Source organism: Strigops habroptila, chromosome 2, assembly GCF_004027225.2.
Source record: "Strigops habroptila isolate Jane chromosome 2, bStrHab1.2.pri, whole genome shotgun sequence".
NCBI lineage: Eukaryota > Metazoa > Chordata > Aves > Psittaciformes > Psittacidae > Strigops > Strigops habroptila.
This window is the reverse complement of record NC_044278.2, coordinates 31576259-31591298: the sequence shown is the minus strand read 5'-3', so window position 1 is coordinate 31591298 and position 15040 is coordinate 31576259. Positions and strand designations below refer to the sequence as shown.

General features: G+C 40.6%; 2 protein-coding genes across 3 annotated transcripts in view; both read left to right on the top strand.

Moving 5' to 3' along the window:
* Nucleotides 1–2824, top strand: part of BRWD1 (bromodomain and WD repeat domain containing 1) — a 55579-nt gene extending 52755 nt beyond the window's left edge. The window contains exon 41 of the mRNA XM_030477537.1: nucleotides 686–2824. Within this exon, the coding sequence (XP_030333397.1) occupies nucleotides 686–1821 (1136 nt within the window). The 3' untranslated portion in view covers nucleotides 1822–2824. The remainder of the gene's footprint in view (nucleotides 1–685) is intronic.
* A 1998-nt stretch (nucleotides 2825–4822) lies between these two features.
* PSMG1 (proteasome assembly chaperone 1) lies at nucleotides 4823–14440 on the top strand. Of its 2 annotated transcripts, XM_030477535.1 has the most exons (7): nucleotides 4823–4992; nucleotides 5149–5258; nucleotides 6849–7000; nucleotides 7382–7444; nucleotides 9819–10017; nucleotides 11435–11571; nucleotides 12601–14440. In XM_030477535.1, exons 1-7 carry the CDS (start codon nucleotides 4862–4864, stop codon nucleotides 12673–12675), a joined length of 867 nt encoding a protein of 288 aa, XP_030333395.1. In that variant the 5' UTR covers nucleotides 4823–4861; the 3' UTR covers nucleotides 12676–14440. The 2 variants fall into 2 exon arrangements, with proteins under 2 accessions (XP_030333395.1, XP_030333396.1); XM_030477536.1 differs by lacking the exon at nucleotides 5149–5258 and having other exon boundaries at nucleotides 4838–4992.
* The last annotated feature ends 600 nt before the right edge of the window (nucleotides 14441–15040 follow it).

The following is a 15040-nucleotide window of genomic DNA, read 5'->3' as shown; positions in this document are numbered from 1 at the left end:
GTTCTTACTTCTTTTTGTTTTAGCTGCCTTTCTTTGAATAGTTCAGATGGTGTCTTTAAGTTTTAAGCATTCATTTCTTCAGATAGCCAAAGGAGATTAAGTTAGCACTCGGTGTTAAGGCTGGGCAGTCTTTTCCACCTTTCCAAATTGCCTTTCTAGAATGCAAGTCACTAAGGAATTGAAGGATTTAAATGTTCTCCGTGTATGTGAAACAACTGTGAAATCCATCCAAGGCTTGTGTCTACATAAAATATTATTATCTCTTTTTTTAGAATAAGAAGTTCTAAAATTTGTAATGATTAATTTTAGAAGTTCATTCTAGGAAAAAAATACAGCTTTTAATGACAGAATTATTAGTAATAGAACAGCATTTGTTTGTGAAGTTAGGTAATTTGAAATTTCTAAGCTAATTACTAGATTGATGCTAAAGAATGTTACTTTGAAACCATTTCATTAACTCAAAGTGAAAGAGTAATCCCGAGAGTTAAGAATAAGTTAAAAATACAGTCAGCCTGGGACTGGCTGACTGTATTTTTAGGAAAGGCTTAAGGCAAATTGCATGTAACAGCTGAAGTAAAAAAGAAAAAGTTTTGTGTATTTTATTAAAGGTGGTAGTGTTGTGCTTAGTAAACTAATTATTTCAGGAATGCAAGTTACTAAAAACTTTTAAATCTTTATTTTGCAGAATCAGTATCTGAGGAGACTGGACAAAGTGCGAAAGTGCTCAGGAGCAGGACATGTATCATTAACTACAAGAAGCACATAAAGCTGTCTAATGAGAAGAAGAATCCACGCAGATGTGCCACTTTGGCAGCTAATAAGATTAAGATAATGAGTGATACAAAGGAGGAATTATCAAGCTCAGAAAGCGTTTACACAGTAAAAAAGAACAGAAGGCAGCTTCATGGCAGTGTGTCTACAGCATCCAGGAAGAAGCTGATCAGCAGCTCAGAGGTAGACGGTTGCTTAAAGTCTGAAAACGAAAAAGAACAGCTTTCTGGCAGAAAAAAACTTTCCTGCCCTGAATCATCTGCTCCTAAAAGAAAATACATTAGTGAGTCTGAGAATGAAAAAACGGAATCTGAAGCAGAGAGAAAAGTGACTCAGCAGAATAGTAACTACAGCCAGGCACGCAAAACTGTCTGTGCTGTAGCTCTTAAAAATCTTGAATATGACTCTTCAGAGGACAATTCCACAAACCACAAGATGGAAAATGGGAGAAACTGGAGAAGTTCTAGTCAGTCAGCTTCAGCCCACAACCATTGTACGAGCAACTCCGAAGAGGAGGTAGATACTGACTTAGCTAAACACGAAACTAAAAGTATCCAAGTATCAAATAGAAAAACTAGAGCTTCCTTCAAAAGATCAAAATTATTGGATGAGTTCAAAGAATCATCAGAATCGGAAACAGGGGGGAAGAAAGATGAAAAAAGCTCAGCATCAGAAAATGTGGAAGCACCTGGGACTGCAGGGAGTTCAAAAGCCAGTTTCAATTGTTCTTCTGATTCAGACTCTGGAACTGATAACAGTATCTACAGTGACGCCACAGAAACAAGAAAGAGGAAAAGGAAATCGGAGGGGGTTAGAAAAGAAATTAACAATTCCAACTCGCTGAAGCCTCCCAGAAGACCCCAGCGAAGGAAACGTTGGAAACCTAACCAAGAAAATGACTCTGAAGATCTGGATTACACCAAATATAGAAGAGCTAATCGGCGCTCTAAGATAAGAACTCGGAATGGAGGTAGACGGACTGTGAGATACGACGATTGTGACGACGATGATGATGACAGAGGTTTAGATGATGTAGATTGTGAAACGTAACCTTAAAAGGAAAAGCCAGCCCACCTTTTTTTTTTTTCCTTTTTTTCTTTTTTTTTTTTTTCCTTTTTTTTTATGGTAATAGCACTAGAACTCATGATGGATGCTGGCTCTTCTTTGTCCTACATTTCAGGGAATATATTTATATTTTTCTATGAAAAAGTTATGAATGTGATTAGATGATGACTTTCTCCTTTTCATATTTTGACTTGCACTTGCCTGCCCATGTAGCAGCATTTAGCACAGATGCCAAAATGTGCCTCATTATAGGGGCAATTTTTTTGTCTTTACTGGTATTTTATTACATATAAGGAGTTTAAAAAAAAAAAAAAAAGAAAAAAGTTAAAACACTGCGCAACAGGTTAATAGCAGTATGTTGAGTATTATTGTTATGGGTGCTGCAATGGAATACTACCTAGGTCATGCAACATTCAAGAACAGATTTCAAACATCTCCAATGCTGTATGAAATCATATACAATAGGAACAGGCTTATACATAATGCTATACACTATAAAAATCTAGTGGATGCTGGCATTGCATCTAAAGAGTAACGAATGGTCACTAGGCTAGTAACTTTACAACTTGTGTTAGTACAGACGTTAAATGTTCTGTACGTGCATTATTGGTAACTGCAACCAGAACCAGTTACCAGTGAAAAAGCATAGTTGCCGGTTGCAGAGGCATATTATTGGCGCTGGTGAAGAGAGGGTTTCTGCTGACAGGTAGTACTATCATCATCAATGTGACTTCTATACTGTAAACTTAAGAATATGAAATGCAGGTGAACTCTTGGGCCTAAGGGTTTTTGTGTGTTTTCTTTATAAAATAGAAAAACAAACGAACACTTGTTCTGTTTTCTTTATGCGTGAAAAGCTGGAGGTGCAGGATTCTTACATTCCAGACCTTTTTGCTACATTTCTGTTGTTCTTCCAGATTAAAACTTCTAGGTGCTTTAATGTTAGACTTCTCACTGATTAAACCTTACCAGTTTCTGATTATTGCAATACATCTCCTATTTTTTGAACATTTCAGGTGGCTGTTGATAAGAAATAATTCTTGTGTAGAGGACAGGGGAAAATTTCTCCAGGAAAAATGTGCCAATTCTTGGTTGGCCACGTACCGACTACAAGAACATGTGGCCGCTCTGAATGCCTTGCTTTTCACTGGAGCTGTGCTGGTGGAACTCCTGATCCGCTGCTCAGCACCAGGCGCTTGGTGATCCCACTCCTTTCTCACTCCCCACTGTGGGTTTCCTCCCTCTGCCCCACTGGCTCCCTTGCTGACACTCAGCAAGACCTAGTCATTCCTGAGCTCGTCGCTCAGTAGGAGATGTGTTAAGAGTATTAGATTTATCCTCACCCAGTTCATTTTAACTGAAATAGCAAGTTTGTGAACTGGTTTTCCAGTGGATTGAACTGGAGTAACATCTGGAAGGGGGAGGAGTGTTTTGAGGGTGAAGGGTGAAATTAGTGCAGCTGCACTGTCACAGTCATTAGTGTCATTAATGCTTGTGCAAATGGAAGTGAAGTAATGGAAAAGGGAGGCCGACCCGCAACTTACCAGCACTTGGTGAGAACCACTTCTCTCCAACCACATTGCTGCTGTTATGTGCCAAGAGGTTATTTATTGGTATCTAGAATGTTATCTAAGTATAGAGAATTCATTTTTTTTTTTTCTTCCCCTTAAAGCTTCTACATGAAGTCCAAAAAGAACCTATTTTTTTATCATTCTCACCCCAGGAATTTTATTTAGAGCATAGTCCTTACTGTGATACAGCAGAATTTTGTAAATTCAAGATAGATGTTTATCTGAATTCGTTAAGTTGGTTTCTGAAATACGAACACAGTTGTGTTTAGTGATGAAACTTGGAGATGGTTTTGTGTACCTGACCTTCTAGGGGCAGCTTTGTTAAAAGACAGTAGGTCAACTGGTATTTTTATATTCTCCATAAACCAAATGCATTGTCCAGCAGCTGTTTATGATCAATGTTCTACATACGGATTATAACCTCCAGTGCAGGAATAAATACTGGTGTAATAGCTCTTAAGTGAACCTCAGAGTGTTTATTAAGTTTCAGATTGGGCTGGTAGGTTTGTATTTCCAGTTCGGGCTTAGAGGGGAGATGGTTTCCTTTCTCGCCCAATTTCACGTGCTGTGACCTCTGTCACACCACACTGAAGGTTGGGGGAAGAATCTGGCTTCTCTGTTTCTGTATCCAAGAGGGAATTACAGGATGAGGAGTAATGATCAAACTGGAAAAGGACTTCTCCTCTTTTGCCCTCTTGGAGTTTGATATGTATTTTTTTATTATTATTTATTTAAATGTGTATGCTTACTCGCCTCAGAACTGGCTATTCTAAGCTTTTAAGAAAGCAGTTCTTTCATCTTCCTGGTAATTTTAATCAGTCAGCATTCTTTATTTGGTTTAGCCGCGCACAGGGAAGTAAAATTGGGGAGTAGTCATGCAAAGTAGTGTCTTTAAAGCTGGGTCATGCGATGGATTTTTGTTTCGTTAAGTGTTTTGTGTGGGGGGGATGTTTGCTTGTTCTAAAGCAGTACCTCACTCTCGAGTAGTCAACAAGCCAATGGGCAGAGGAAAACACTAAAAGTGCGTCGGACAATCGAGTTCCCTAAGTACTTCGATGATGCAGCTGTAGAAGCGGACCGAAGTACAGCTGTATGTTACACTGTACCGGCACTGTACTCTCATTCGCCCGCGTCTACCACGTTTAACCTGCCTGTAGTTGGGCTCCTGTCCCGGCGTGGCAGCCCGGTGGCCGGCGGGGGCTCCGCGCCGGCCCGTACAGCGGAACGTCCCACCGCCGGTGGCTGGCACGGCGGCTTTCCCAGAGGGACGGGGACCAGCCCTGCTCTGGGGCCGCGGCTTCAGCCTCCTCTGGGGGCCCGGCGGCAAAAGCGGCCACCTCGGACAGCCCGCGCAGGGCTCCCGCCGCCCCTCTACGGTGCGCGGGGCCAGAGCGCCGCTGGGTGGAGCGGAACTGGCTGTGCCGCGCAGGCGCGCTGCCCGCGCAGTTGCAGCTATGGCGACCTTCTTCGGGGAGGTGGTCGTGGCGCCGTCCCGCGCCGGCGTGGACGATGAGGAGTCGGCGGAGGAGGGGTGTGAGGAGACGCCCGAGGACCGGGAGATCCGCAGGGAGCTGGAGAAGAAAAGGTAACGGGCCGAGGGGCGGGCGCGGCCCCCGGGGGCACCCCGGCCGCGGTGGTGCGGCCTCCCCCGCGGCGGTCCTCCAGGGATGGCCGCGCCTGGGGCCGTGGCTGGGCAGGGCAGGGGGAGCGCTGCTCCACTACCCACCACCTCTTTTGCCAGGGAGATCGACGTCCGCTGGACCTTGAAGTCGGACGTGCTTCCGGAGAGCTCTGCCGACGAGCTGTTTGTCTGCTCTAAACTTATACTTGCAATAGGACATAATGCTGCAGGTAAGGGGTGCAGGCTGCAGAAGCAAACCGTCTGAGACTCTCAAATCCTGTTCCCTTCGATGGCTGAATTTGAGGAGGCGGGAGGTTGGCAGAAAGTGTAAGTGTGCCAGGACGCTCCCTTTGACATAGTCTGATTTAATGTTGGTCTCTACTGTGAGGATGGTCCTTAAGGGTGTCCAGCTCTTGGTTTAGGGAGTGGAGTTTTAACCCTAAGGCAGCTGAGCTGTCCAGAGAAAGCCACAGTTAGACTGTAAACATAAAACACAATGCACGGTTTTTGTTACAGCTTGTTATTTTTCCTGTCAGATCATGGTAAAGTGAAAGGCAGAAGCAAAGTGTAGTTTGACTTTGGATTTTAGTTGGGACAGCCTCCCCTTTTCCTTCATCTGACTTTGGTAGACTCTCCTGGACTGTCTGCTAATAGGCAGAAGTTGCCTTCTAATAGTAGCAAGTTGCTCAGTGCAGTTTAGTGTTTTAGATAGGGGTCTGTCCAATTATATGTCAAATTTATGTGTTAAATTTACATGTCAAATATGTAATATTGTGGGTCAAGTAAGCTTTAATTTGTAATTAAAAATGATTTATTTTACTTTTGATCAGTCTCTTTTCCGCATTCCAATTCCTCCCTTGTTCAAAATGCCCTTTTTTGAAGTGGCCGTTTACTCAGTAAGCCTACAGTCTTGAAACACCCTCTCCTTTTCCCACACGTGCTGAACAAGGTGTGGAGTTTGTTAATAGCTGTTTCCCTGTGGATATAAAAAACTTTTAAGTCTTCCTTATGTTTAGGCCTCATCTAGATGACACTTAGATGATATCTAAGTTAGCTTTGCTAACTTGTTTTTCCTGTGTTCAGGTTTTTCCTTGAAAACCAGTTATAGGTATTTTAGATCAGCCTTCTCTTTAAGGGTGACTTTTGACAGGAATCTGATTTATGAACACTTGGTTTATGATCTCTTTTTGCTAAGTCACGCATTCTCTTGTGTCTGCTTCCTAGAGCCAGTGTAGTAGTTCTGCTTTGCTGATTCCATGATTTTTATTATTTTATTTTTATTTTTTTTTTTAGAAATCTGTTATATCTGGTATGTCAAGAAGTATTAGAGACTTAATAGGTATTAGAGACTTACAAAGTATTAGACACTTAATAGTGCTCAAGGCCAGATTGGACAGGGCTTTGAGCAACCTGGCCTAGTGGGAGGTGGCCCTGCCCATGGCAGGGGGGTTTGGAACCAGATGATCTTTAAGGTCCCTTCCAAACCAAACATTCTGTGATTCTAGTATTTACATTCTTAGTGTATACTAAAGGAATCGAAGTTGACCATGGTGATGTAATTCCTGAGAATATGTGGTTTTGATGTTAGGAGTCTCTATATTTAGAACTGTTCTTTACCTTGTGAGTCTTGATCGGTAAGTTTACTCACATTCTTGATATTTGCTGGATTTGGTCAATAAATGTCTATTAAAAATAAGTTGTTTGGTTTTTTTTTTTTAAACTTGAGATTGCAAAGAAATAATATAATTCAGTTTGGGTATTTATTTGTAGAATGGAGATTTTATTCTCGATAAATTAACAGCATTTATTCTTTTTTGCAGCTTTCTTGTCTTCTTTTATTCTGGATTCTGTATGTTGGGAAGTAGTTGGAGCTGTGAAGCTGTGGAATGAGTGGTGTCGAACATCTAGCACAACAAATGTCCTCCCAACAGATTCTTTTTGCTTGTTTTACCGATTAATATCAGATCCAACAGTAAGTGGCTTATGCATGAATTCCTCTATATTTTAGCTTTCTGAAAAAGAGAGCAACTTCATCCACCCCTTACCCTGCCCGGGGCAAAGCAAGCATTGGGGCTGTGTTTTTTTGGCTTAATGTCATCAAAAATCTGAAGGATCGTTATGCTTATTAAAACTATTTGAAGTTCTGGTGTGTGAAGTTCAGTACAAAGAAGACATTTGACAGCATGATTGCTTCATAGCAGTTGTAAATGAAAAACTCATGTTGAAATGGAGTTGAAGAAGCCCAAGAAAACCATCAAGTTGTTTGCTGCAGTCACATTATCTCTGCACGTGATTATGAGCTGTTTTGTGCCCTTTAAACCACTTGCTTACACAACGCTGGTTTTTTTTTAAGGTTTGGTTGTGCCAGTGCAGTTGTTACGTGGCTGAGGATCAGCAGTTCCAGTGGCTTGAAAAGGTAAAACTGGCAAGACAACAAATTGAGTAATGAAACCTTAGGGGTGGGGATCTTCAGCTTGGTGCAAGTGCCTCTTCCTCTCTGATATTCTCACCATGACAGCATTGTAAATAGCTTTTTTCCCTGTGACCTTCTTAAATACTCAACAGATTTACTATCAGCAGATTCTGTGAAATTCCTTTCTAGATGCTGCCCATTGTAACTTCCCAACTTTGTGCAGTTACTTCTTCTGGAGAGTTTAAATTTTTTTGCCCTTAATTACTTTCCAAACCTTTTTCCTGTTTGAGGCAAACTTCCTGTGGCTTATGTCAGCTCTGGGAGAATCCTTCTTTAAAAAATAGTAACATAACTGCATTTGTACATCTGCCAAAGAATCACCAGACAAACCTATTGTGAAACTTAAGATGGATGGTACCTTGACTAATGGGTGTGTTTGGTACATGAACACTGCTGGGTCATTCGGGTCCCTCCAGATATCATCGTGTTGATTTTAATAAGATAAAGCCAGGGGAGTATGTTCTGGCTGTTGATTTTCGTTACGGATTTGGGTGACTGCTTAGCCTCTAGGAAGTGTGGCTTATTTTGTCTTGCTGTCTGTCTGCTAACCTACCTTCCTTTAAATCTCCACTTGTCTGATGAACAAGCGGGGATTCTAAAGCTGTTATGTTATGCTGAAGTTGGGTAAGGCTTTGGTAGAGATACAGAGAGTGAGGTAAAAAGCAGTGTGTCCGCTGAGAGCAAGTCCTCAGCCTGAGCTGAGCAGTACCTGCTCAGTCCAGCTGCCAGCTGGCCCAGCCAGCGTGTGAGAAGGACGACTTGGTTGCAAGGGAGAACCATACAAGCAGCTCAGTGTGAGTGGCCAGAGAGGTTCCAGGAACACAAAGAGGATGGAAAACTGGGGTAACTTCAATGAATGATGCAGTGGTTTCACATCCAAGTTTGTGGAAAACTAGAATTTTGTGGTTCCTTGGTTTTTTGAAGAGCTTCATTCACATTGGTGGGGGGTAATGGTTCTCTTTGAAGTTTAGAAGCCTGAAGACCTAAACCATTTTGGGTTTGCTGTATTCCACGCATTCTTGCACTTTGTTTAAACTGGGATTACGAAAGAAAGATGATGGTGGTTCTGCTGTCTTCCCATTTGTGTTTTTCCAGCTGTTTGCTCATATGTGTTATTTCAAATGTGGGTGTTCATGAGCAGTAGGAGTGTGCAGTTTTACCAAGTCAATTTTCTTGAGTATTTTTAGACTTCATGGTTACTGGTATTTTTAAATGTGCAGCAGAAGCACTGTGATGGTAATCTTTTGCTTTTAGTTTGTATTACAGACCTGTTCTGTATGCTTCCTAAATCCTGATGTGCTGAGCATCTCTACAGTCTCCTTGAGTCAGATTTTTACTTTTCTATGTGTTTTCTCAGTACAAAATGAGCACACACAGACTGAAGTTTTGCAGTAATGCATACCAGGCAGCATTTCCAACAAAGCAGATTGAAAATATGTTTGCTTCTGAAAAGTTAGTTCGATTGTATATTACAGTGGTAACACACTGATCTGAGGGAACAGTCAGCTTCCTTTCTGTGATTGGTACCATGTACAGAAATGGCAAGTTTCTGTAATGTTTACCAAATTCCCTCTTTCCTTACTGATTGTAAATCCGAAGAGGACAGTGCGAAGGGAAGGTGCAGGTTTATGATGTTTCTGCTCATTCTGACGTATGACATTCTGTCATACTTGACACTGTTCTTTGAAAACAATGGGAGACTGTGCAGCGTGTTGGTGTTTTGTGGCGGCATGCAATGGATCCAAAAGTGTGTTTTGTACAACGTTTTTGAAACTCTTTGCTTTGAATTTGAGGAGGACAGTGAAAAAAGAGAAGGTTCTCTTCCCTCAATTCAACTTGAATATAGTTAAATAAAATCAGAGTATTTAAAATCACGACTCTTTTTAAGTACTGCAGAACATCTGGGGAGCACAATTTTGATTTCCAAGGTCTTGCAGCACAACAAGCTGTTCTCCTGTCATAAGCAGCCTGGTTTTATTCGGAGTCCTTTTCCTTTCTACAATCACCATTAGTAAAAATAGTAAGGCTTAATATATTTGCAGGTGAATAGAAATGCTGAAAACCTAAAGCCTCTCCAGAAAATCACTAGACTTGGTAGATACATTAGCTGTTCTTTTGGTGTTTTTTTGTCTCCATCCTAAGATCAATGCATGTGAAATTTCTCCCTGAAGGCTGCCATGCAAATTTTAGTTAGTCCAGGGAACCTGAATTAAGCTGCCATTTGCCGTCTGCATTGAAATTGAAATAAATCTGTCTGGGCTTATGCTGTTATTGTGAGAAGATAAATGTTGCTTATGTATTAACATTTTTATTTCAGGTTTTTGGCCGTATGCGAAAGGAGGGCTTGCAAGTAACCATTCTTTCAACGTGTCCTGTAGCTGATTACAAAACTCAGGAATCCACTTTAACACTTCCATCTCCCTTTCTGAAAGCCTTGAAGACAAAAGAATTCAAAGAGCAGGTCTGCTGCCCACTGCTGGAACAGCCCAACATTGTGCGAGATCTTCCTGCTGCTGGTATTTTGCAGTTCCAGTTATTTACAATTGCTGCTGGTGGTGACACAAAATTCACTTTGAAGAGCATCCCATTGCAGTTAGAATTTATACTTAATTGTGTAAACTGGCTGACAAGTTAGCTTTTTGAAAAATAATTCCTAACAGTTTCACTTCTTACCTGTTGCCTTGTGAAATAGAGACAAATTTCAAAACCACCCACAAATCCTTTTACCCCTCATGTGTGGGGCATAAGTACTAGCAAATGCTTCAGCATAGCCTCACAAAGCGTACTGCATGCTTTGTAGGGCTTTGGGAGGCATTTTATTTGTGAACTCAGTATGGCAGAGCCTTGGGCCACATGGTTTAGTGTGAAGTGTCCCTGCCCATGGCAGGGGGTTGGAACTAGATGATCTTAAGGTCCTTTCCAACCCTTACTATTCTCTGATTCTGTGTTTTATTAAAAATTAGTTTCATCTGAACACCCAAACTGAGGTTCATGAAGTTCTTTCTGCAAATTACAGATAACAGATTTCACAGTGCTACTGCTCTACCTCATGTGAAAGTTTTTATTATGTAATGTCATACACCCCCCCCCACCCCCCCGGCTTTTTGTTATAGAGGACCACATTAGTGGTAGCAACATGATGAAAAACTTTCTGGCAGGAGCTAAAAGTGGACGATTTTTCCAGAAAATGTTTATCTTGTTCACACTTTGAGGTGGTTGGGGGGGTTTGTATTTTGTTTGGTTGATATTTTTTTTTTTTACAGAATCTCATATTATTTTTGTTTACCAATAACATAGTTTCCAGCTACAGTATTTGCCAGAAAGAAGTACCAACGATATTTTACTAAATTTTGGTGGTTTATTTTCTCATGTACCTGGAGAATGAGGAAGAGCTGGTCTAGCAGTTAGGATCCTGAGTAGGTAGTTTATAAACTTTCAAGCATTGCTTCCAGTGAAAATACATGGAATATATAGATAGCAACCTTCTAATACCTAAAAGAGGCCTACAAGAAAGCTGGGACAAAAACTCCCTACGAGAGGGACTTTTTACAAAGGCATGTAGTGATAGGACAAGGGGGAATGGCTTTAAACTAGAAGAAGGCAGATTTAGATTAGACATTAGGAAGAAATTCTTTACCGTGAGGGTGCTGAGGCGCTGGCACAGGTTGCGCAGGGAAGCTGTGGCTGCCCCATCCCTGGCAGTTGTCAAGGCCAGGTTGGACGGGGCTTGGAGCAACCTGGTCTAGTGGAAAGTGTCCCTGCCCATGGCAGGGGGTTTGAACTAGATGATCTTTAAGGTCTCTTCCAACCCAAACCGTTCTGTGATTTTTATGCTTTTGAAGTTCTGGCCAGAACAAATGTGATATTATAACACAGAACTGAGATTCCTTCTCTGCTGAATGTAACACACGTTTTCTTTTGATTTGTATTTAGTTTTGAGTTATTGTCAAGTGTGGCAGATTCCTGCAGTGTTGTATCAGTGTTACACTGATATCATCAAACTGGACACTGTGACAATTGAAGCGTTCAGGCCTCTGCTTTCTTCTAAAGTCCTGAAGAGTTTAGTCAAGGTAAAATTTCATATTTAAAAATTAATGGGAGGTTTTGTCTATTTTTGTCTGTCTGTCATCTCTTGTGTTCTGCTGTTCATGTACTCCTGTGAGGATTCCACCTAAAAAGGCAGAAAAATGTAGATTTTAATGACAGAGGACAATGATTTCTGGTACAGTCCCTGCTCTAACATCTGTTTGGAGCTTGCTTAGAAATAATGGATGTGCAACTTCTGTCAAAACTTCATTTTGACTTTTCAGGCTCTTGTATATCGGGGAGTGATTTCTTGTGATCATTTAAGCTGCAGTTTTCTTTGGAGGTGTCTTGTGTTATAACCTTTAAGCATATTATGTTTTTTACATTCACATTCGTATGCGCGATGGCTCTTTCCTAGCTCTGTATCTCCTGTCTTACGCCACACATGCTGGCTTCTTAAGAGATTTATTTTGACCTGGAACTTCTTAACAGACTAAATTTCTAAAGATGGTTCTTAAGAATTTTGCACTAATCAAGCAGCTGTGAAACCATGCCATTATAGCTACTAAAGTGAATGTTTTGCTTCTTCCTGAAATGTTTTTAATGGAAGTATATTTGGTTCAAAACACTCTCCTCAGTTTTGCCAGTTGAACTTGCATCTAAATGCCAGAAGATGTTTGTGTGTACTGAAGTATTTATTTCAGCTGTGTGGGAATCGTGAGTTACTTTTCATTACAGCTTATACTGGTCTGCTGGATACACTAATAAAGCAGTACGTAAATGTTTAAACTCTGATGGAAAACAGCAAATCTGCTGGCTCTTCCTTTCATACACAAGCGAGGAGGAATGCAAAACAACAAATCAATCCCTTTCTGTGGTGGAATTGCGAATTCCTTTGGAGCCTTTAGCAGGTCTCTGAAAACCTTCATTCAGAAGACCTGAGTTTTGCTCCGAGTTAGCATTTTAGTAAAACTGGTGTTCAGAGTAATAAAAATTGGAATGGAAGACAGCAAGGCATTTTTGTTTTGTTACCAGCAGTATAGCTAATGCTGATCATCTCTTCCTTTTCCTAGGATGTATCTGAAAGCACGAAGATCTTGAAGAAGTTACTGATAACCAATGAAAGTCACAATAATATCTATATCTAAAGAGGATATTTATGATGCAGACTGCACTTTCATAAACTCCAGTTTCTTCTGTCTACAGAAGAACATTTTGGAATTGTAGTTGTTTCCTTAAAAATGGAATAAATTCCAGTAGACTTTTTTACTTCTGCACTCATTTTTATTACTTTCAAATTCATCACTACAAACACATATATTTCTTTTGCATGCTTGGGAGATTTTCTGCTGGAGCAATTTTAGGAAAGATACCTTGAATGTAAAAAAACCTTCTTTTTCTCCTCCTAAAGGGATTGTCTTGTCTAAATGTATACCTTTTAAATATAAAAGAGGAAATCCAGTTAAGGAATTCTGTCCAATTCTAATGAGAACACGTATTTTTTACTTCAATTTGAGACACAAAAATTTTACTAATACTCAGTCCTCTTTAGAGATTTTTCTGTGATGAAGAAAACATACTCCGCATCTTTTTACATACATCTGTATATGTAATTTTGCTTGTATGTATGAATGATACATATGTGTGTGGACATTTTTTTAATACATGTGCTGATATAAAATTAAAAATGGTAAATGCCTTTAAAAAACTTACTAGTGGAAAGTAAGCTTGCTTGACAAGTTAGTAGGAGGCAGGAATGTGGAGCTGTTTTGAACTTCATGGGACTTGGATTCACTGAGTAGATCATCACTGGTGTTCAGGATGCTTCTGCTTCCTGCAGCTCTGGCAGACAGAGGGATGTGCCCACATTCAGATGCTGTAGCTCCCATCTGCAGAGCCTTGCTGAGGGCCTTGTTGGCAGCTTCAGCCTCAGACCTTGAACAGGAGCTGTAAAGGCACAGGAGCATTCCCTGCTGTTGGATCTCTCTCAGTGGTGGGAACCTCTCCTGGTGAAATGGGGTGGTAGGCTTGCAAGCTGCTTCAGCTGGACTTGCCAGGGCAAACTGATTTAATCTATCGCTTTAAAAGTCCTTGTTTCTGGCAACAGTAGGAATAGGATCTCTTATGCAGAGTATGTAGTAGGAAAGCAAAAGCTCAAGTTTTACAGTTTCTCAAAAAAGTCTCTGAATGTTGGTAGCCATTTCAGCAGCGTATTTAAAATATTAGGATTGGCATGCAGTTCTGACTTGTATGTATCCTCTGTTTAACATTTTTCTTAAGAAAATGGTGTTAAAGAGAGTATTTCTGTTGCTACCAGGTAATTTCCTGGTGGTGTCACTGCAGAGAGATCTTTAAACTGCATGTCACTTATCCTTTCGGAGCAGAAGGGTAACAAAGTTCTCTACTAAGTTTAACTTTGACTTACATTAGATGTCCAGTGGACATTTTTGAACAGTGTATTCCTGCAACAGAAATGTCATCCCTTTAAGTTTGAAAGTGGTCAGCTTAGTCAACATCCACTGAAGCAGGTAACCCCAGGCTCCAGTAGGCCCACTGTACACTATCACAGTTTCAGTGGGAGTAGAATGTTCTTGATGTGGAGATCAAGTTGCATATCAGTTAAGACATTGCTTTAAAATTCTGTTAGTATAATTACAGATAAGCAGCTGTTGCTTTAAGTGGTACTGTATTTTGGAAGAAAATGAAGTGTGACATGCAGGACATGGTTCCTGCAGTTTGGTTATTTTGGGTTTTTTCCCATTTCTGTGCAGCATTTGAATTAAAATCTGTTTGTATGCGTGATATGAGCTGAGAATTCTGTTGCTTTGAAAGAGTTGTATGTTTCCTGCACCGTTTTCTTACTTGCAAACTGAACATGTTTGATTCATAATAAATAAAGTACATAATAAGAAATATCTTTAATAATAAATATGCAGGCTCTTACAGGAACTGTAAATATGCTTCTAGTATTGGTTTTATCACACATGCAGTATGCAACATTTCGAAACAGTTCTCCATTGAAGTATAGTTTAGTTTTCACTGCCCGGGTTTATGCTGAAGTGTGAGAATGCTCTTAAACACCTTAAATGAAAGTGGCAAACAAAACACTGGCAACTTGAACTATGAAGTTAGAACGACTGAAAGCTGGTTTATTGGCAGGGTGCTCTGAGGGCTGATTATTGCTTCAAAGGGTGTGATGACTCTCCAACGTTTAGGAAATGTTTATGCAGGATGTGGTGCTTTTTCTGTTGGATACTATCAAGCTAGGGGTTTCACTCTGCATATCCAGGTATATTTCTTTGATCCACATTACAGATGAGATCAAGTTTTGTGCAGAAGTAGTTCTCTCTGCTGTGAAACTATATAGGCCAGGGAGGGCATGTACACACTGTATAGTCAGTAAGACTCTCCCTCACCAGTGTCAGCTGGATTGTGCTGTATAAATTTGAAATACCAACCTTTTCCAGTACACAGTAAGCATCGTAGGGCAGTGAAAGAAGATATTTATAATTC